The sequence below is a fragment of the Felis catus genome, chromosome B4, assembly GCF_018350175.1.
Source record: "Felis catus isolate Fca126 chromosome B4, F.catus_Fca126_mat1.0, whole genome shotgun sequence".
Lineage (NCBI taxonomy): Eukaryota > Metazoa > Chordata > Mammalia > Carnivora > Felidae > Felis > Felis catus.
Window position 1 is genome coordinate 72,972,784 of NC_058374.1, and position 23,689 is coordinate 72,996,472.

At 37.6% G+C, this 23,689-nt stretch overlaps 1 protein-coding gene across 2 annotated transcripts in view; it reads left to right on the forward strand.

The window, feature by feature from the left end:
- The first annotated feature begins 794 nt into the window (after positions 1 to 794).
- The window catches only part of ARID2 (AT-rich interaction domain 2), a 166,719-nt gene continuing 143,824 nt past the window's right edge, over positions 795 to 23,689 (forward strand). For both annotated transcript variants that reach the window (XM_023256978.2, XM_023256979.2), the window contains exons 1-3: positions 795 to 1,029; positions 1,145 to 1,238; positions 2,308 to 2,405. In XM_023256978.2, the coding sequence (XP_023112746.1) occupies positions 938 to 1,029; positions 1,145 to 1,238; positions 2,308 to 2,405 (284 nt within the window). In that variant the 5' untranslated portion in view covers positions 795 to 937. The remainder of the gene's footprint in view (positions 1,030 to 1,144; positions 1,239 to 2,307; positions 2,406 to 23,689) is intronic.

Consider the following 23,689-nt stretch of genomic DNA (forward strand, 5'->3'; position numbering starts at 1 on the left):
AATGTGCGGCACATTGCAGATGAACCCTAAGCCCGGCGAGCCGAGTCTATTGTTCCCCGCGAGGAGCTGCCGGGGCGGTGTGGAGCCAGGCGCAGTGCCGCGGCCGGCCCTCGGGGGTCGCTGTGCGGCGCTGGCTGCCCGGCCGTGGCGGCGGCGCTGGCGGCGGCAGAGAGGGAGGCTGGCGGGGAAGGAAGCGGGCGGGCGGCGCGCAGCGGCTCGGCTGCCGCCGGTGCTTTCTGCCCGGGGACGCCCCAGCCGCCGCGGCGGAGGCCGCGCGTGAATGTGTGCGAGGGCCCCGCGGAGCTGCGGCCGGAATACACGCTGTCACCCCTCTTTCCACAAACCACCACACAGACCTCCCCCTCCCCACCCCCAGCCCCGCCTGCCCCAGCCCCGCCGCCGCGGCCGCCGAAACTCCCGGCCTCCGGCCGCCCCGGCCCCTCACCGTCGGCTCGCCTTTCCCCTCGCCCGCTCGCGCGCCCCCGGCAGCAGCACCATGTTGAATCGCGTCCCCAGGCCGAGCCGCCTGGGCCGGCGGCGCTGAGAGGCGGGCGAGAGCCGGGCCGCGGGGAGGGAGGGAAGGAAGGGGTGGGGGCCGCGCTCGCCCCGCGGCTTCGCGCGGATCCGGCAGTCGCCTGCCCCTCTAGTTTCGCTCCGATTTCTTTAAACTTTTTTAGAAATTCCCCTCCCTCCTTCCCTCCTCTCCCCCTGGCCTCCTGCTCCCTCCTTCCCCTCCTCCTCCTCCTCCTCCCCCTCCCTCCCTCCCTCCCTGCGCCGCCGCCGCCGCCGCCGCCGCCGCCGCCACCGCCGGCCCATGACTGAGCCCCGCCGCCGCCGGCCGAGGAATGGGCTCCGGGCTCTGGTAGGAAGCGCAGGGAGCGGGGGGCGCTTTTAAAACACCGATCTGGGTTTTTTTAAAACCTCCTTTGAAAAAATAATGGCAAACTCGACGGGGAAGGCGCCTCCGGACGAGCGGAGAAAGGGACTCGCTTTCCTGGACGAGCTGCGGCAGTTCCACCACAGCAGAGGGTGAGAGCAGAACCGGGGGGGCAGCGCCGGGGCGAGCCGGGGCGAACGGGGCTCTCCCGCCCGGGCCGGGCGCGGGGTCCCGGCTGACAAGTGCGGGGCTTTCTCTCTCCCGCAGGTCGCCTTTTAAAAAAATCCCTGCGGTGGGTGGGAAGGAGCTGGATCTTCACGGTCTCTACACCAGAGTCACTACTTTAGGCGGATTCGCGAAGGTGAGTGGAAGTTTTAATTTGTATTTCCCTCTCGCTGGCCTCTTCCAAAAAGTCTCCTTTGACCCCGGAGTGGGCGCTCGGGGCTGGGGGGGTGGCCCGCGGGGGCAAAAGGCGTTCTTTTCGCTCGCAGCCGGTGGCACGGAGGCGGACGGCGGCGGGGCTGTTTTTGGCCTGGTGGCTCGCGTGCGCGCGGCGGGCGCGGGGCTCGGGCGGGCGGGCGGCCCGGCGCCGGCTCGCGCCCTGCCCGGTGCCCAGCCGGCCCGACGGGGTCTGAGCGCCGCGGCGGGGAGTGCGGGCGTGCGGGGCGCCCGCCCGAGCCCCGCGCCCGCGCCCGCCCGCCCGCTCGCTCGCTCGCGAGTCAGCTCTGCCGCCGCTGCCGCTCTAGCACAGGCGGAGACACAGAGACACACAGACTCTGAGAGCAGTTTTCGTGCAACTCAAAATTAGCGCGGGCAGGTTTAACATCGATAATCGGCTGCGAAATGATCCCGGCAGCCGGGGGCACAGCCTCGGCCCCGTCGCCCTCGGTTTATACAGCTAACAAAAGAAACCAGGACCTGTCTCCAAATAGCCATCTTAGGCTTCAAGGCTAGGCAGAAGCTGTAGGCCTCAAAGAAGGGCCTATGGAGATGGATAGATCTGGGAGAGGGATCGGAATCGGCCCCGGCCCCGGCCCCCCCAGAACCTGCGGACGTCGCTGTCCGGAACAGTATTGATCCTTTTGAACTTTTTTTTTTTTTAGTGTAAACGGACCGCGTTGAGATTTAAAAGGGGGCGACAGAGGGACTTGCGATTGGTTATTGTCCGGGCTTCAAAAACAAAACAAACCCACCACCACCCCCCCCTCCCGCCCCCCAAACAAAACAAGTGCTATTAAATACAGGGCTCTCGGGTGAAAACACGGTGATTCGAGCAGCCCTTGCTTAGGAACTCTTACGGATCGATCTGAAACACCCACTGATGCTTGAGGTAGCTACAGATCTCTGTAGAATGGGTATTTATTTCACAGTTAGGTTAGAGTTTTCTTGGATGGTGCACTCTCAGACAAGTGTGGCTGTGTTTTTAACAGGTTTCTGAGAAGAATCAGTGGGGAGAAATTGTTGAAGAGTTCAACTTTCCCAGAAGTTGTTCTAACGCTGCCTTTGCTTTAAAACAGTATTACTTGCGGTGAGTAGTAGTGACTCTTCCACAGTATTTGGAATCGAGGGACTTAAGGGGAGATTTGTTTTTAGCCAAAAGAAAGCCTCCAAACAAACCTTGCACAGCAGACAGTCTCTCAACTTCTGTTCATTTTTTCAGTCTGAGAAACATCAAATACCCATAAAGCGAGGTTGTAGGAAGGTGAAAGTTTTCCTCCTCTATTTTAGGATTGTTTACATTTTTCATACAGGATCTTTACAGGTGACACCCTCCCCCCCATCTTGGTAAACATTCTTTTGTGACATTGTTATTGATGGCTTGATATCCACGGAGGGGCAGAGAGGTGATGCTTAGTAAAAGAGTTAAGATAGTTAATGAAACTTTGTATCCCTTGGGAAAATTTTTCTTTGCCTTCGAAACTCCTTTGCGTTTTTAAAATCCTGACTTTAAGATTTTTAAAAAATGAGACCTCTTGTGTGGAACCGTGTAACGGAGTGGTTTTTCAGTAGAATATTTCTACACTGCATAACGTGCTGGTGCCTTAGGTGACCCAGGAGAGTTTTTAGAGTAAGTTCTTTGGAATTTTTGAGTGACTTCAAAACGTTCCAAAGGATTATTATATATGTAGGAAGATTACGAAGTGGAGTACGATGATTTCGATTTTCTTTTCATTTTCTCCCTCCTTTGACTGTATATGACAAAGTAAATTGTTCAGTTGATAATGTGATACACTTCGGAAAAGATATTTCCTGATTAAGCTGTATTATTATTTTTTTCTGCTAGGAATATTTTCATATTGTAACCTGTTATGAGGTCATCTTTCATTTTTAATGCTTCCTTACTCATAGAGGGTCCTTAGTTGGTGGTGGTTATTTAAAACTAAAATAATGCTCTTCATATTTATTGCTTTTTGATAATGGTATTAAGGGATGGCCTTTTTTTAGTTAATGTAGCTTCTGCATAGATTGAGCTTGGCACTTCTCATTGCTCCAAATGCAGTATCCAAATGTAGATACTCTGTCTTAAGTTCAACACTCTGAAGTAGGAAATGCAGTAATTGCCCAGGTGTACTTTCTATTGGCTATCTTAGACTGACTTCAGGCTTGAAGCTGAAGAGTTCACAGAACTTTTTGGATAGTTACTGAGTTGCACAGAAGTCTAGAAAATATTAAATATGGCTAGTTGTTATTTACTCTAGTTTGTCTGTGATGGCAGTAGGTGTGAGTGCATTTTTAAATAAAGATCTAAAGCGAAAAACAAAGTAAAATTAAATTAACCCCCCAAAACTGTTGATTTGGTGAGAAGTAATGTGGTGAGAAGTAGAGAATTTTATATTTATGGTGATACTCACTTGCCCATTTCCATTTATAATATTGAGAGGAATATTATTCATACAGGTCTTGGTCTTCTGATAATCAGTTTGAACTGTTTGGATTTTAAACTGTTTTGTAACACAGTTTAAAGTTATGCCTAATATTTATTGGATTGATTGACTGAAATTTAATATCCAAAAGGTACTGAATGATATATCTGGTTCGTGAGATGTTTTTCTGAAGAACTTACATGCATACTAACCAAGTTTTAGCATAATCAATTAACTGCCTCGAATTCCAGTTTTTTAGAAGTTACATAAATATTGTTTTTTCCAGTAGTGACTTCTATCCTGAGATCATATCATCCAGTGATAATACTTACAAGTACTGTTTTTAAGTAAATAGTTTCAGGGTTGTTTGCGACTCTTCACATTGTTCTTATATCAATTTGAGCTTTATTCTCCTATTAGAAGCTGCTTTTTGAACTATGTCCTTAGCTAAACTTGTTTTTCCTCCATATGTCACTCTCCAGGTTTGTTTTTGTAGGGTTGTAGCTAGGCTACTAGGAAAAAAGTTGAAGCATTTGTTTTGGAAAATAAAACCATGTGAAGATTTGTATGGCTTGTAAAGAAATACAAGAGAAATATGCTGGTCAAAGATTGGGTACTACCAACCTTGAAAGATTTTTTTCCAGAGTGGTGTAATTAGAGGACATGTATTATGCTGGGTTTTACACCTTCCTCTGAAAAATCTTAACTGGCAGACAGGATGCCAAGCTTTCACAGTAATTCTGTGACTTAACTATAAGAGTTCCTCTTCATAGTAAGAGATAGTGATGAAGTGACTTTGTGAGTTCCCTCTTTGATATATCATGTTGAATATCATGGTTTCTGATGAGCAGATAATGCAGTGTGTTTTGTAAATCACAGGTAGAATATTTTTTTAAAATAAGAACTCCTTTTTCATTTGACCTATTGTAAGACTCTTATTATATATGTTAGTTCTCATTTACTCTACAAGTTTAATACTTGCTGACATTCCTCTGTAATTTCATGATTAATTAGATGGGTGGCTGTTAGCCAGATATAGCCAGTATCAAGGAAGTTATGATGTGTCTTCATGATATTACAGACACTTAAATAAAGAAGACCAAACTAGTATGCTGGCCATGTATATATTCTAACATTTCTATGTTTGTTTTGATACAAACATAAACAGTCATTGAATGTAGAAACTGGAGTTTAGTGATCTGCTAAAAGTTTGCTTGATTGTATCAAACATACATTTATTCGTTTGTAGATTGAGTATAAACATTTCTCAAAGTCTAAAATTGAAAATGCAATTGACGATTTGTTTTAACATTGGCGTTTAATGTTTTAAATGTTAGTGCCTACTGGTAATGAGTAACAGTACTCGATATTTAAAAATTGGGTATTAATCCTTTATGATGTACATATATTTTGTTTCCACTTAGTTCCTTTCTTGGCCTGTACATCTCAATTTCTTCCACAAATGTTTATTATTAGGATATCCCTATAAGTATAAAATGGTAAGGGAATATTTCCCACATTTTATAGTTGGAGAAATTAAAGTGCAAAAAAAAAAAAATCCAAATGACTTTAGGGGCATTTGTTAATTGGACAAAAAAAGTTGTATTCCTGACACATGTTCTGTAACATTTAATCAGCCTATTATCAATTCAGTTTGTCAGTCGCAAATGATTTTAAGAAATTAAAATATGGTTGAGAGTTACATATGGTTAAATGTATGGCCAATATACACAATATGTTCTATATTTATTCAGTGAATTTTATTTTGTTTTGTTTTGGTGCAAAGAATGGGGGGCAATTTACTACTGTTAGTCCCATTTAAAAATTTGAAGCCTTGGTATGAAAATTTAGGTAACTATTTAAAATACTCAGTTGAAGAATTTTCTTGTAGCTTATGCCAGCATTACTATAGCTATAGTCAAGGTTGACTTGATATTTCTATTATAAAACTTGATTTTTTGGAAAGGAGGTGAAATATCTTAGACATTAAAAAAAAATATTGCACGGAACTAATATGAAATGATTTTTTTTACATGTACCTACCTTTAGAGTAGTCAGCAACTTCACTGTAGAGTTGTACCCACCAGAGTGAATTTTCAATTGCATTGTGAATTTATTCTATTTTTCTCCCCTTGGTGAATAAAGCCCTCCCTTAGATTATACCAACAGGAAGAGTTTACATTTATCAATTAGATAGAATGAATACACTCATATCTTCTGTAGTTAGTGTATACCGTGTACGTTATCTCTTTTAAGAGAAAGCATTTAATGAATCTCTTGATGTTAAGTGAAACAATGCTTCAAAATTGTAATAAGCAAGTAAATAAAGTAATACTCTGAGTTTGTGAATTGCTAAACAGAATTGGTAAGCAGACATTACTCGCTTTTTTCAAGGAAGAAAAAGAAGTAATATAGAGATTGAAAGGACAACTGTACTTAAATAAATTATTCGTGTATGTATTTTAAATTTAATTTTATAAACTGTATTCTTTCATTTTGAACAAACCTGATTTTGATCTCTTCTGATAGTCTGTTACATTTTAAAGGGCATGCAGACTTGTGGAAAGGAGTAGAAAGTGGAGAAGGTTGTGAGACTGATCAGAGCTCAGCCAGGTTAATGTTGTGTGTTAGAAATCGTGTTCAAACAGCTCAAATTTGCCCCAAAGTAGAAATAAATCTCACTCACTCCAAGATAGTTCGTTCACTGAAGACACATATTTTACTGAGGTAACCAACTAGGAGCTTAACTATAACTCCCAAAAATGTTTGCGGTTTTTTACATAACATTTTCTGCCTTTAACTAAAAGTGTGTATTTCTAAATAGGAGCATTCTTTTGTAAACCTACCTGTATTCTGTTGTGGATTCAGTATTTTCATAGTTGGTTGTGTGTGAAATCCACTAGAACTGATAGAAAAGCATATCACTGCAGTGAATCCTTCATATTGCCAAACTGAGTAATATTGGAAGTTTCAAAAGGAATGAAAAACAAACATTTTGATTCATTGGAATTTAGGTATATTAGTCTGCAGGCAAGTATTCAATACATATTTTTAGGTGAAGTGTTTAGAACTTTTCTTAATATTTGGTGAAGTCTACTTACTGGACATGTTCCAGAGTGGTATAGACTTTACTAAAGTTTACTGGTGTGAATGGGGTTTGTCCGAATTGGGAATTAGAGGACATGTGGGGCAGAGTGAGTGGGATTTTCTCAGTCTTTGCTTCTTTGACCTGCCACCGCCATCATTACCATACTCCTTGGTATTCAGGATCAATTAGAGTAGAAATTCTCAATTTGTGCCTTTTAAATACTTGTTTTCTTGAAATGTCAGTGTGTTTCCTTGAAAAAAGACCGAATGAATTTGAGCAGTACAGCTAAATTTGGGTTAATTGCGGGACTTCTTAGAGACTTTATTTTGTTAATGTGCATATGGATCTCTACACAGTTTGGAGAAAGTCCATTTATTACCTCCTTTCCCCCAACCACAGTAAATGGTGTTTCCCTGACACTCCCACACACCGCAGGAATGTGGTACCAAACCCCATGTTTGAGGAATATTTGTAGGTTCTTTGGAGCAGTTTGGGAAGCTCTGAACTGGAAGAAATAAGGGTTAAGGAAGAGAAATTTTAAATATAGAAAAATAATAAGGAAATGAGAAATAAGAGGTAATTGTGTATATTTATGTAGACATACATAAATACCAATGTAAATTTTTTGGAGCTGTTGTTCGCGTGTCTTTATCAATGGCTGTGCAAAATTACATTGGTAGTACTTGTTAAATATTTGTTTGAAATAGGGAGATGTTAAAATTATCTTGTGTTCATTGCCAGTAAAAGAAAGGTAAAGAAATATTGCAGTCCAAATAGAAGAAGAAAAGTTGAACCTGTAAGATAAGCAGTGGCTTTAGTTGGTCCAGAATGGAGAAAGCTGTCCTTGTAGATTCATAACAATATTTTTTCTACTCTTTAAACCATGATGTTATGAAAGACAAAAAACAAAAAAAAATATGACATGATAAAGATGTTTTAAGTCTCAGGCAGTTCACATATTAGCTTGATATTCTTCATGACAAAAGAATTTATGATTAGTTTTATTTGACCAGTCAGTAGCCCCTCGAAAAGCAATTAATTGCTCTCTATTTTCCCTGTTGTCCATCATTCAAACTAGAGGGTTTTTTTTTAGAACAGGATATTTATATTTAAATTTGGATTTTAAATTTGTCCATACAAGCCTCTTTAAAGAATTGGAGCAGAATTATTGATCACATTGTTTTGTGGGGTAGTAATTACTTTTGTTGAAATATGGTGATGGTCCTGCTTAAACTTTGTATTCACTTCAGTTCTATGACTTAAAAAATTGGGAAGTCAGATCATAAATTTCAGTGTTAGGGAAAGCTGTTTAGAAGTACGTATTGGTTGGCGCGCCTGGGTGGCTCAGTCTGTTAAGTGCCGACTTCGGCTCAAGTCGTGATCTTGCAGTTGGTGAGTTCAGGCCTCGCATCAGGCAGGGCTGACAGCTTGGAGCCTGCTTCCGATCCTGTGTCTCCTTCTCTCTCTCTGCCCCTCCCCTGCTCATGCTCTGTCTCTTTCTCTCTCTCAAAAATAAAATAAATGTTAAGAAAAAAAAAGTACATGTTGGTTTAAGAACCAAACTTGCTAGAGTTAAAAATAAGGGTGTTAGTGGGGCGCCTGGGTGGCTCAGTCGGTTAAGTGTCTGACTTCAGCTCAGGTCATGATCTCACAGTTCATGAGTTCGAGCCCCGTGTCGGGCTCTTTGCTGTCAGCTCAGAGCCTGGAGCCTGTTTCGGATTCTGTGTCTCCCTCTCTTTCTGCCCCTTCCCAGCTTGCGCTCTGTCTCTCAAAAAAAAAAAAAAAAAAAAAAAAAAAACAACTTCAAAAAAAAAAGATTTTAAAAAATAAGGGTGTTAGTGTTAAAGGTTGTGGTCAAATATTTTATGGCTTGAAGTTATAAGCACAGTTTTTACAAAAAGCAAAAATACTGGCTTTTGAATTTAAAATAAATTTAAATAACCTGGCTAGTACAGTTTATTCATAGTAGAACCAAGGAAGATAGGCAGATTGATGCAGTTTATTCAGAAGTGCATATATGCTGGTTGATATTGGTGTTGGTTACCTATCATAAAATTTATTGATGCATTCACTTGGAAATATAACTTTGGGGGGACCTAGAATAAATTGTTACTCTCAGTAATGTTTGGATTATCTATGAATTTCATTAAGCATTCCAAGAATTGTGTTACTAAAATAAGAGTCTAACGTATTTTTCTGTTTCAGAGTATAAAGAAATCTCATTTGTGCTTGGATACTTTTTGCATATTCATTATGTTGTGAAGTGGAAGTTAATCCATGTCTGCAAGATATATACCCTGTTGACTAAGTACATTGTAATAACCTGTTGCTGGAACTACAATCTCTTGGTGATATCTAGGAATAGCTGTCACATTCTGATTTGTTGTCCCAGAATGATAGATCCATAATTCCAATAGTTTCTAAGTCACTGTTTGGAGGGTCCACCCCATCTTACCGCAGGAGATTTTGTGGTGGGGCTGAATCTGTTTTGGCTGTTTTATCTCATTAGTCTCTTAACAGTTTCCTTTTTCTTTTCCTTTCATGCCATTGATTTGTTGAAGTAAGGGAGTCATTTGTTCTTCAGATTGTACTAAATTGTCAATTTGGTTGATCAGTTCCTTCTAGTGTCAGTTAACTTGTTCTTCTATCCCCTGTATTCATTTCCTGAAAACTGATAGATCTAAAGTTTGATAACATTCAATTTCAGTATTTCAGGCATACTTATTAGATAGTGCTGTGCTTTTCATCGAATCATGAGACATGTAATATTTAGTTGTCCCATATTAGTGGTGCTAAGATTGATTGGTGCTTTTAGATAATAGTAGTATGAAACTGTGTTCTTAATAAGTGTGCCACAGGTGATTCTTAAGTGTGAAGTTTGAGAACAGCTGATTGAAGTATTGTAATGAAACCAACTTAGTTGCTGAGATAACTAGTTTAACTTGGCATCAACACGTTGGCCAGGGCTACATCCAGAATAAAACCTCTAGATGACATCTGGTCTGGGGCACCTGCTCAAGCTGCACCTGTCATCTCTAAACAGAGCCTGGACACACCCTATACTTTGTCTCTGGGCTCCAGAGAAGCTAACAAGGGCTCCACTTCAGTTAAGGGGAATAAAAAGGTATATGAATTACCAATTCAAACTTAACTGTATTTACATAATTTGGATTTTAAAAATTAATTAAAAATAAGTTTTCCTTAATATCTAGGTGGGGTGTTGTTGTTGTTGTTTTTTTCTATATAGGACTTTATGATATTCATTCCAAATGATATGCCATTTGTTTTATTGAACTTACTGAATGCTTTTCTACTTTTTGAGGATTTTGTAGGTCTGTCCCAGTTCTGCTTAGGGAAGTTAACTTACATTGTTTAAATTCCTATAAAAATAGCAATATTAACAATAGCTTGTTTTTTAATGCACTGCCTTGATTTTTCAAACCATTTTCATATGTGAGATTTTATTTTTATCATCAAATTTCAGAAGTAATTGCTGTTATTTAATCTTAGAAAAAATAACACTTAGAAAAAAATTCTTTACACAACTCAAATTCTTTTCTTTTGGCACAAATGGGCTACTTTGTAAAAAAAAAAAAAAAAAAGAAAGAAAAAAAGAAAGAAAAAGAAAAGGGCTATAGGTAATAGCCAACTCTCAATCTCCAGTGTCAGCCATAGTGGACTGGTAGAAAAGTTGTTTTTTTTTTTTAACATATTTTCAGACCATACTTTTTCCCTTTTGCCTTTCTGTTTCGTTCCTTAGTTGATAGACTTGCCTTAACAAAGCATTGTCTTACCACCCTTCATTATCTATAGTTGTTAAATATCCTCAGGAATAGCCCATGTTCTTGCTATATTTACCTTTTGTTTCTATCAGTAAATGATTTTATTCATTGCCATTTAGTGGGGCCAAAATAAAGTGTTGCTTCTTATGAAGCAGGATTTAGAGAAAGTTGTATAAGAATCTATTGCTTGAAGATACATCTTATTGTGAAGTATGGCAAATATCTAATTCTCACCTTTCTGAGTTCTTACTGTTGTCCTTGGTTAATTCCCACTTCTGGGGTACATTGGTCAGTTGCTCCGTGCGCAAGATGAATTTTATTATATAATCATACATCATTCATGGTGAAGTGTTTTCAGATGAAGTTTTATTTTGTCCCTCTCCTAGCCCATTTTAAATAAATAAAATGTTAATAGAAACACACATGAGGCCAGTAGGAACATTTATCTGTTAAAATAGGACAAAGAAGAGACCATAAGTTAGGGTTCTATGTAGAAAGTATCTTACTTGTAGTACTTTAGAATTTAAAATTGTCAGTAGTAATGCTCAGGTTGATTACACTTTTCATAATCGTTCATAGATTAAGTGAAATTTCAATGTATTTGAACACCGATCAGACCACTTTGTACTTCACAAATAGAAGTTCCTACCTTAGCACTCTACCTCCAAGTGCACTCCCAAGTGATAGGTGAAGTGTGCTTAAGTGGTTTGTATTATCTTCTTAGTTTACACCATTAAAAAGTCAAACCTCTGAATTTGTGAGTAGTTTTTCCAGGTAGCCTCACATTGTAATTCATTAATTCAATCTAATAGTAAAAAAATCTGAGAAATAGTAAACCTAATCATTTTCCTTCCTTGCTATGTTTTCTTTTTTAAAGATTTAAAAATTTTTTTGACTCTGTGTGAACTCTTGCTTACACTTTAGTTATATTGGCCAGTTATTATTTTGCCACATTTGCTTTATCTTTTTCTCTTTATATGTGATGGTATACACATATTATTATTACTATTTTATAATCATTTGATATCATTATAAATATCATGGTCTTTATTCCTAAATATGAGTTATGTTAAGAATAAAACATTCTGTTAGTGTAGCAATAATACAATTATCAAATTCAGGAAACTTAACATGGATATAATCATATTAATCTGTATTATATGCAGACTATTCAAATTTTGCCAGTTATCCCAAAGATGTCTTTTATAGCAATTGTGCCCAACCCTGCAAATCCATGATCTTGTATTACATTTAGTTATATCTCCAGTTCTTCATCCTTTCATGATATTACCATTTTCGAGCAGGACAAGCCAACGGTACTGTAATTTGGATTTGTCGGATGATTTTCCAGGATTAGATTTAGGTTAGGCATTTTTGGCAGGAGGCCAGATGTCACTTTGTCCTATTGTTGAGGTTAACTTTGGTTTAAGGTGATGTCCTTCTGGTTTCTCTACTGCAAAGTTTTCATTTTCTCTTTTGTAATTAATAATTAACCTGTGGGGACATACTTTGAGAGCATGTAAATATCTTGCTCACCGTTAAACTGTTACCCAGTAGTTTTAATGTCCATTGATGATTCTTGCCTGAATCAGTTAATTATAATGGATGTATAGTGCTTATTTTCTAGCTCTATCATTCTTTCAGCATTTCTTAGCAATCTATGGTAAGGATAATATTTTCATTCTTATTTATTATATTTTTATTTTATACAGTGGATTAATATCTGTTATGTATTTTGCTCTTTAAGTTTGGCCAGTAGGAACCCTTTCAAACTGGTTCCTGTGTCTTTAACATGTTCCTATTTTTGAGCTCTTCCATGCTTTCAGACAAAATTAAGATCTTCCAGGGTCAATTTGTGTTTTGCTTACCTATCTGTAGCATGAGCTATTTCTCCAGGGAGTTCTGGGTTTCTTTAGTGTGGAATGGTATACCGAAACCAAGATCTGGTTGGCAGGTGTACCGATTGTTGCGTTGTCTTTCTTCCAGGCTCTTGCAGAGGAATAGCTAGGAAGTTTCTTTATTTTAAATATAAATATACATAGGAAGGAGCCAAGATGGTGGAACAGCATGGAAGCCTTTTATGTGTCTCGCGTCCATGAAATACAGCCAGACCAACACTAAACCATCCTCCACACCTAGAAAACTGATTGGAAGATTAAATATAAATATACATATTAAAAAAATGACAATGCTGTATATACTGACATCTCTAGCTGCAATGCACACAAGTTTCTTCTTGGCTTCTTCCATACTGTGTATCTTCCTTCTCCTGCATTAAGAACTCTAGTACCCAATACCAGTATATTTACTCATCTGGTCAGGTCTGTAATATAGAGAGTACAGTTTAAGAATTATTATACCCATACCACTACAAACAACAAACTTGCTAAGTAGAGTTACAAATTTCTTTGCAGTTCTTTTAGTGTTCAAACTGAAGCTATATTGGTATTTTGTTAAAAAATTCTCAGTGATTGGATTCTTTTTTTTCTGTTATTGTTATTCACTTAAAATACAGTAAAATTCGAATTTTTCCCATTTGTGTTCATTCTTGTTTTTTCCCCATTTTTGTTTTTTAAATTTTATTTATGAATATGTGAAACAGTTAATAAAATTATAAAATCAAAATTTAAGATCTACTTGGAGGTTACCCTCTTCTCTTCCCTTTCTCTTCTACCCCTTCCACTTATGCTTTGTTGATAACTAGTTTCCTTAGCATCTGGTTATCCTTCCTGTGTTTCTTTTTGTAAAAATTATATATAGAATATATGTGTATATATATATATATTTATATATACACTTTTAGTTTCTGTTGAAATGGAGAATGCCTTTTGCCTTTTTTTACTTAATGTATCTTGAATATCACTCTAAATAAATTCATAAAGTCCCATTCTTTTTTTAACAGCTGCATAGTATTCCATTGTGTGTATATATCCTGGTTTTCCAACCAGTCCCCTACATGATGACACTTAGGGTTGTTTCCAATATTTAGAAGAGCAAATAATGCCATATGAGTCATCTACAAATCTAGTAATCTTATACAAACCTGGTTTTAAAGTTGTGGAGATATATCTTCAGAGCAAATTACTAAATTGGGTGTTGATGTAGTAATCAAAGAGTAAATGCATATGTAGTTTGTTAAATATTGCCAAATTCCCTTTGTGGGAAAGAACTATTTAGCATTCCCACCACAGTATATGAAAGTGCCTATTTCCCAAAGCCTTGCTATGTGCTTGTCAAGCTTTTTAAGTTTTACTAATGTGAGGGATTAAAAAATGGTATCTCACTATATTTCATTATGGTGGCATACATAGCATTTTTTTTTTTTAAGTTTTATTTATTTTGAGAGAGAGAGAGAGAGTACAAGTGGGGTAGGGGCAGAGAGAGAGGGGAGAGAGAAACCCAAGCGCTGTCAGCACAGAGCTGATATGGGATTCAAATTCAAGAACCGTGAGATCATGACCTGAGCTGAAACCAAGAGTCAAATGCTTAACCGATTGAGCCATCCAGGTGCCCCACGCATAGCATGTTTTAATATTTGATAGTGCCATTCCCATCTCATAGTTTTGTGGGTTTTTTTTTTTTTATATGAGGTTTTCTTGGCTATTCTTTTATCCAGTTCCAGAAAAAAGCTTGTTAATTTTTTGTTGTTGTTTTTAACAGGGATTGCATTAAATTTATAAATTACCTTAAGAGAACTGAGATGATGGTATTGCATTGAGCTATCTAAGAACAATGGAAGTCTGCCTATTCAAGCCTTTTTGTGTCATGCAAGAGTCTAAATTTTTTCTTATATAGGTTTTGGGGCATTTTTAAAGTTTATTCTTACATATATTATCGTTTTTGTTCCTACTGTAAAAGTGGTTTTTCTTCCATTTTAATCTTCTAATTGGCTATCATTTATTTACATGAAAGTTATTGATTTTTTATGTTATAATCTGCCTTACTCAATTGTGTTACTGTTTGTATTAGTTATATTATTGATTTAAAAACATTTTTATATATACTGGCATGTCATCTGCAAATAGGGATGGTTTTTCTTCTTTCTTAAATTTTATCCCTTTAATTATTTTATGCCTTTAATTAGTTTCTTTTGTCTAATTGTATTGGCCACTGTAAAATAGTTGGGAAGATGAAGGTGTCTTTGTCTTGATGCTGACCTTAATTTGACCTAACATTTCCTCATTGACTAACATACTGCCTGCTATGTGTTCTTGATGTAATCTTAACTCTATATGTTCTACTAACATGGTATTTCCATATCTGTTTATTGAATGAACTCTACTGGTTAGACTTAGAAGTGAAATTTGGAGATACCCTTCATATGCTTTATCTGCTAGCATTTTGTTTTAACTTTTTTAAATCTGTAATTATTTATTATCTGTATTCAAGAGGGGAGCTAATACTGAATATTATAATTTTTAGGTCCCTTTTCACAGCTTATATTTGAATGTTCATATTTCTCATGTCGTAGGAATTTAACATAGAAATAAAAATCAGCTAAAATGCTAAATGATAACTTCAGAGGAAAGTTACTTTTCCTATTCTATCTATCTATTAAAAAGTCTTTACTTTGCTGACTGTTGCATGACCTGCAAAAAAATAAGACAATAATTTAATTCATTACTTGGGTTTATATTAAAGACTAGTATAAACCATGATCATTGCTTGATTTTTATATTCTCAAGGCAAGAAGTAATTGTTTTGGTCTAAAAATCTTCTTTATAGGTTATCCACCCTGTGGAAATGAAAAGTAAATTCATACATTAGTTATAATCAGAAATCTTACATGCTGTTTCAGTGAATCCATTCAGATTCATTACCACTAAATTAAATGTTATGTTTTTACGCTGCCTACCTGATCCTCAGATTTAGGTCTAATTTGGACATTAAAGTCTTGCTAGTTTTGTGACTTAGAATATCCCTTCTTTATAAACTACGGGGGTTAACTTAAGTGTGTGTGTGTTTGTGTGCATGCGTGAACACACGCACATGCATGCACACATACATGCAATACTATTAGCTTTAAGCAAACAGTTTGATAATTTGTCAGTCAGTTTTTGGACATATCAAATCTTAAAGATATTTATCAGGTCTTACACATTCAAGTGGTTAAGCTGAGGTAGATATTAGATATTATATGCAAATGTAACGTTTTATAGAGGCCTTAGTAGTATAGCTCATGGAATCTGAAAATTTAAATTCCTGAAGATAGGAACAAGAATTATGTAGTTAGAATTGGATATGGTTACCTAATCTATCAAAACATAGCATCGTTATTCTTAGAACTAGAAGGGATTTTAAGAAAATGGTCTAACCGTTGTTTTTTGGTAAGCTAGAAATATGGATGTTTTTTCTGTTAGGCCTTCCTAAGATCATTATTACTGAATGATGGAAGGGGCAAGTAGAAGCCAGAGTTGCCTTTATTACTCTAGCTATTCTATGCTGATTTGAAAGGAATAAATGTAGAAGATTGTCAGAGAATTTTTTACTACTATAAACTGTGACCCTTATTTTTACATTAAGATGAGTCTCCTGACTCATACCTTCTATGAGGCATAGGTAAATTGTTGGCCACTAGCAATGATAATTATGTACTTGATTTGTCATTTTATCAACAGTCTTATCTCTTTCCCCTTCCTGTCTTAGGTTTATAAGACAAGTATTATTGGAAAGCCCATAGTAAAACGTATAACAATCACTGGGAAAAATCACTTTTTACTTCAGAGATATTCTTTATTTTTTAATGTTTTGCTTGCAAAAACTTAAACTGACATATTTGATTTTTTTTTTTTTTTTTTAATAACTAGGAATACTAATTTAAAGTTTTCAGTCTGGGTACATTATGTTTTAGATGGAGACCTCTACTGGAAGTATGAAGCAATAGATGGATTTTATTATACATTATTAAATATCTGGACAAGGGGATGATGGCAAGGAGATTTTTTAAAAAATAGTCAATGTAAAGTATCTTAGAGTCCTTTTAAAAGAATCTTATGGTACTTTAGATAATAGTGTACTTTTGGTTTTATGATATCATCTTAAGTTTTTTAATAAAGCAGCACATCAAGTTTATATTTTGTTTTTTGCTTTTTAGCTATTTATTGAATTTGTCATGTGCTAAATGATACTGAATGGTTTACCGTAACTCATTTTTTCTTATACTTCCCTGTAATATAGGTACTGTTGTTGTTATACCAATGTTATAGAAGAGAAAATAGGACAAAGCGGTTTAAGAATCTTGCCCAAGGTCACACAGTAAGTTCAGGAGCTAGTCTTTGAACCTAGGCCATCTGGCTCTGGAAAAGGCATGCTATGTTGTTTTCCCCCTAGTGCACAGGATTACAACTTTATAAAAAAGTATATGAAGACAAGGACTTGAAGGGGATAAGCAAAATATGAAAATAGTTGAAGCAGCTGTGGGATTGTGGCTTTTATTTTAAAAAAAATCCTTTAATGTATCTTTTTTCAACAGAACTCGGGTGCTCCAGTACAATTTATAGTAGAGTTTATATCTGCAAATACTCACCCTACTGAAATTTTACACTTCTACAAGTTAGTATTATCCTATTTTATAGATGAGGAAAAAAGCCTCTACCATTGCTAATATGTAGTGGTGTCAGGATTAGAGTTTTGCTTTGTGAGTTATAATTCACTGCTCTTACTGTACTGTCCAAGTCTTGAAGTCAAGGACTTTTTTTTTTTTTTTATGTTTATGTACCTTTTAAAGCCTCTAATTCGATTTTTGATACATTGTAGTTGAACTGAATCAGATCCTCTGCCATTGGGGACATCCTTAAGAACCCAGGTGGGTATGTACGGCAGACCTCTCAGCAAAGGGGAAATCTAACTTGGGAATTCTGAAAGAAGTGAAAAATTCTAAAATATAGAATTGGTAGTATTATAGCATTTCATTGATCTGGCCCTAAGCTTAACCTTTTCTTGTGTGGTTTTATGAAACAAGTACCAAGAGTCAGTTCTAGTGGTAGAATATAAATTAACATTGTGATAAATGTGGCATTTTGTGCTGTTTTATATAGTCCTTAAAATATGTATTTTTAGGTAAGATAGACACTAACCTTTCTTATCTTTCTTTACAAACTACAACAGAATAGAATCTTATGTAAGGTAAAGAGTTGACCTTACAGTTGTTTCAGACTATCAGGTAAAATTTCAAAGATTTTGCAAAGTAACTACTATTTCTGGAAAAAAAAAAAAAAATGGATATTGGAAATGATGTGATGGTGCAGTGGAAGGATTTTGAGAGTCAACAGTGTTCATTATCAGGGGTGTCTGGGTGGCTCAGTTGGTTAAGCATCTGAGTCTTGATTTTGATTCAGGTCATGATCTCAGTGGTTCACGAGATTGAGCCCCACATCGGGCTCTGCACTGACAGCACGGGGTCTGCTTGGGATTCTCTCTCTCTGCGCCTCCCTTGCTTACACACACTTTCTCTCTCCCTTTCAAAATAAATAAACATTTTTAAAAAAAGAATGTTAGGGGCGCCTGGGTGGCGCAGTCGGTTAAGCGTCCGACTTCAGCCAGGTCACGATCTCGTGGTCAGTGAGTTCGAGCCCCGCGTCGGGCTCTGGGCTGATGGCTCAGAGCCTGGAGCCTGTTTCCGATTCTGTGTCTCCCTCTCTCTCTGCCCCTCCCCCGTTCATGCTCTGTCTCTCTCTGTCCCAAAAATAAATAAACGTTGAAAAAAAAATTAAAAAAATAAATAAATAAAAATAAATAAAAAAAGAATGTTAATTATCATCATAGTGATAGCTAACATTTATTGAACATTTACTATTTGCAAGGCGCTGTGCTCATCTTGCATTATTACAATCTTCAAAGCCATCCTGTAAGATTGATACCATCATCATCATTTTATAGATGAGGAGACTAAGATTTAAAGAGATTAAGTAACTTTCACAAAGTCACACAACTGCAAAGTGGTGGAGCTACCTCTAGAGACCAAACTTGTAACCACTAGGCAGAATACTGCCCTTTATTCAATTCACTGAATAACAATTGATCATCTGTCATTTACTGGACACTGTTCTATGCACTAGATATAAATCAGTGATAAAAACAGGAAAATCTTTCCCCTTTGGAGCTCATGAAAGGAGACTACACAAATAAGCAAAAACAGTTTGTTAGATAAGTGCAAGGAGACGAATCAAGCAAATAAAGTAGGTAGTTTTTGATGGAGAGTGCGTAACATCTTTAGATAGAGTGGGCAGGAAAAAGTCTTTATAATAGAGCATGACATTTGAATAAAGACTCAAAGGAGATGAAGGGGCAAACCAGGTGGATATCTGGGATAAGAGTAAACAAACAGCAATGGAGCATGCCTGGTGTGTTCTAGAAACAGTAAAGAGGCCATTGTGGCCAAAGTTAGTAAAGAGAAAAGTTGGAGATTATTAGATCAGAGAGATAGAGAGCTGGTAGCTGATCTTGTGGGCCTTTGAAAGGTCTTTGCCTTATACTGAAGCCATTGGAGGATTTCGAGCATGATGTGTGCCATTGTCTGGATCTTTCTGAGTGCTTTTGGTAAATATAGATGAAGTGTGATCAAGGGCAGAAGCAAGGGGACCTGTTAGGGAGTTAATAAAATAATCCGGGTGAGAAATGATGGTACTTTGTACCAAGAAGGTTCATAGTTGTTGAGGTGGTGATAAATAGCCATATTTTAGATATCTAAAGTTTTAAATCTAAAACTTTTGAGACTTACATTAGCAGATGCCTACTCAGAGACTTACTGAGAACCCACTGGGTGTCAAGTTTTGTACTACTTCAGTTAGAAGCTATTTTCCGTAATTATCAAAGTATAGTAACACTTGCTCTTTGTACACAACCTAGAAAATACAAAGGGGAAAAAACTGAGCACAGTTAATATCTTAGCATGTTTTCTTCTAGTCTTTTGTCATAAGGATTGAACCTTAAAATCTGTCTACCAAAAGCTGACTGTCTCTCCTGCTAAATGTTAGCATCTTCAGAGCAAGACCTGTGCTTTTTAGTTCTCTACCGTAGGCACGTAGTTCATAATAAGTGCTCAGTACTGCTTGTTTTGTTTGAACTAATTGTGCCAACCAATTAGGTGCCATATCCTTGCATATTCTTTTAAGGGATACTGCATTTTTTCATTTGTTTTAAGGCTTGGTGAATGGGAAGCCAGTAAGTGTTGGTAGACTTAGTTAATGTACTCTGAACTCCAGCCATGCTCATCTATTTATAGCGGTCTAAACATGCCAAGTTTTTCTCGCCTCTCTGCCTTTGCATGTGCTGTTTTCTCTGCCTGGAATTCCTTTCCCTTCTTTTTTGCCTGACATAACTCCTACCCGTCTTTGAAACTTAATATAAATGTCACCTTCTCTGAAAAGCCTTTTCTTATCTTCTGTAACAGCTTGAAATGATCCTTATTATCCTACTTTTCCTCCCATCTATACCTCTAGGATAGACACTACTGTTATACATTTCTTTCAAGTCAGTCTCCCGTATTACACTTCGAGCACAAGGAAGTAAGGACTTGCTGTTGTATATCTTTGTATCATCATAACACAATGATTATTAGAATATAGGAGTTAATGTGTGGCCACTGGAATGAATGAATGAATACTGGAAAGCGTCATTGGAAATAAGGAAAGAAGATCACTTTGGTTTGAGTGTAGGGAGGAGCTTATGGAAGAGGTCTCAAGCTCGGCATTGAAAGACCAGTTGGATTCAGATGGAAAAGAAAAAAGGAAGATTGAGGACATTTTAGGTATGAGGAAAAGAGTAAATGAGGGTATGGATAATGTATTTTAATTGTATTAATGAACCCTGCTCCCTTGGAGGGTTTGTATATGTGATTGGGGGAGGGCAAGATGGAGACCAAGGTTTGGTAGCATATGATGGAGGATTTTGAAAATCAGATGAGGATGTTTGACTTTTATTATTCTGTATATAGTGAGGGTGTGAGATTTATATTATTTACTTGTTTTGCAGCAGAACAGTTTCTTGATGAAAATGATATTTGGGGAACATTAGTCTTAATGCTGGTGTGTGGGATAGATTTGAGATAGGAGAAAATAGTGACAGGAATAGCAAACACACCTGTCTGGTTTGATCAGAAAAAGAGGTATTATTATTTTTTTAAAGTTTATTTTTGTTTTGAGAGAGCAAGAGAGAGAAAGTGGGAGAGGGGCCAAGAGGGAGGAAGAGACAGAATCCCAAGCAGGCTCCACATTGTCAATGCAGAGCTTGATGCACTGCTCGAACCCATGAACCATGAGATCATTGACCTGAGCTGAAATCAAGAGTCAGACGCTTAACCTCCGAGCCACCCAGGTGCCCCAGTGGGATATTATTTTTATCAAGTATTGAGATAAATGTGAATTCTTTTTTTTTTTTTTTACATTTTTTAAATTGGAGTATAATTAACACGACATTATATTAGTTTGAGGTATACAATGTAATGATTCAATATTTGTATGTATTGTAAAATGATCACCACAATTAAGTCCAGCTAACATCTGTTACCATACATATTTTTTTCTTCTGATTAGAACTTTCAAGATCCAATCTCCTAGTTACTCTCCCATATGTAATATAGTATTATTAACTATAGTTACTGTGCTGTACATCACATTCGCATGACTTACTCATTTTATAACTGGAAATTTGTACCTTTTGACCCCCTTCACTCATTTTGCCCATCCTCCACCCTGTCGCCTCAGGCAAGCACCAATGAGTTCGCTATATCCATGAGCTCAGGGCTTTTTTTGTTTTTTGATTTTTTTAGATTACACATACAAGTGAGATCATATGGTATTTATCTTTTTCTGTCTGATGTTTCATTTAGCATAGTGCCCTCAAGGTCTATCCATGCTGTTGCAAATGGCAAGATTTCATATTTTTTTATGGCTGGATAATATTCTATTGTGTACACATACCACATTTGCTTTCTTGTTTTGTCCATTGATGGACATTTAAGTGGCTTCTATGTCTTGGCTATTGTAAATAATGGTGCAGTGAACATGGGGGTTCATTTATCTTTAAAAAAAACTTTTTTTTTTTCAATATTTATGAGAGACAGAACATGAGCAGGGGAGGGGCAGAGAGAGAGGGAGACACGAATCTGAAGCAAGCACCAGGCTCCGAGCCGTCAGCACAGAGCCTGATGCAGGGCTCAAACTCATGAATGGTAAGATCATGACCTGAGCCAAAGTCAGACACCCAACCGACTGAGCCACCCAGGTGCCCTGTTTATCTTAAAAAAATTTTTTTTAGTGTTTATTTATTATTGAGAGACAGAGAGAGACAGAGCATGAGCATGGGAGGGGCAGAGAGAGGAGGAAACACAGAATACAAAGCAGGCTCTAGGCTCTGAGCTGTCAGCACAGAGCCCGATGCGAGGCTCGAACTCACAAACCGCGAGATCATGACCTGAATCGAAGTCGGATGCCTAACCAACTGAGCCACCCAGGCACCCCTACATTTATCTTTTAAATTAGTGTTTTGTTTTCTTTGGAAAACTTTTTACTTCTTAAAAAATACTAGACAATGAAGTCATATTCAGAAAGTACTTCAGAATCTTGTAGTAGTATCTTTAGGGTTGTTGTTCTAAATACCAGTTTTCATTGGACTGTCAATTTACAGAAGAGCAGGTTAGTAGAGAATTCCAGTTGCTGGTAAATTTGATAAAGTGACTATTGCTGCACTTCATTTTATTTACTGGAGTGTAGTTCCATCATTATTAGTTTGCAGTCATGTAAGATTTTAGATTATATGTAGATTCAGTTTATATGTAAATTCACTTTACCTTCTATCTCTGTGCTGGAAGGAACTTTTTATAACTTCTTCTCTAACTTCACTCCCCCCCCCCCCCCCAAGCTCTGGAACTTAGCACTTCTGTTTATTTGCTTAAATAATTTAACAACATTCTCCTTTCTATTTTTCTAAAACCATGTGAGACAGGGTCTAGTGGGGATAAGTAGACAGAGTCATGACAAAAACAGACTGAACCGAAGACAGATGAACATATTCGACATGTTTAGAGTTCCTTAGAATGTTTTCTAATGTAGGGTATTCTTGGATACACATTTGTATGACTAGTACGTATGGTTAAGAAAAAGGGATTCTTTTGGAAAGGGTGCTTAGGACTGAGGAGAATGGTCTGGGATGTGCATAGGATCATATCTTCTCAAAATTCTCCTGAAAGTGCTTTGCGATTATTTTGAATCTTATTTTGATAATAAACTGATTTGCTTTGGTTTGGACATTTCTATATTCATTTGTAAGTTGTTTTTAAAAAGTGATCATAGGGCTCGTAAAAATTGCCTCCACTCTAACTCATCTTAGTATGTGAAGAAATATGTAACTGAGCAACATTCTGACTACAAATAAAAGAGAAGACTGGTATTCCCAAATGATGATAATCCAGCATTTAGAACAAAGGTAATTTTTTCTGTGCTTCTTTACTTGTAACATCCCAGGAATGGTTTTACTTTTGTCTATAAAAGCAGAGGAAGTTGTAACATGGACAAAATATGGAGTCTACTGATGGGATTCAGAGAAAATTCAGGAATATCCTCCTTGCTACCCAGCAGGGAGGAGTAAGCCTTCCATACTGCAGCCTGAGTTACAGAGAATAGCTCAGTCCAGTCCTTTCTCTGTGTCATTTTTATGAGTAAAAGGAGTTTACACTCTTGAAGAAATACCAAGTCCTCTTCATTGCACAATTTGAGATGATTGGCTGAGGACTGGTTGTCTCCACAAGGGTTCAGGACTGGTTGTCTCCACAAGGGTTCTTAGGCCAGTATTCTCAAACTGTTCATTAGTGAGTTATGGGAAAAAGTGTTCTGAGTTAAATACAGTTTGGAAACTTTGTTAGAAGAGTTAAACATGGTTCTTTTCTGCAACACTTTTCAAAACTAATGTGCTTATAAATTGTCTTGTGACTGTCTATGGAATTTTCCAAACACATTGAGCACATATTGTCCCATCCCTTCTACTCTTGGCCTCACCAGCCTCCAGCATGCATATCTACTTACAGGGTTACTGTGAAGTTTAGAAAATGCTGCTGTTAGCAGAAAACTTGCTAGATAAAATA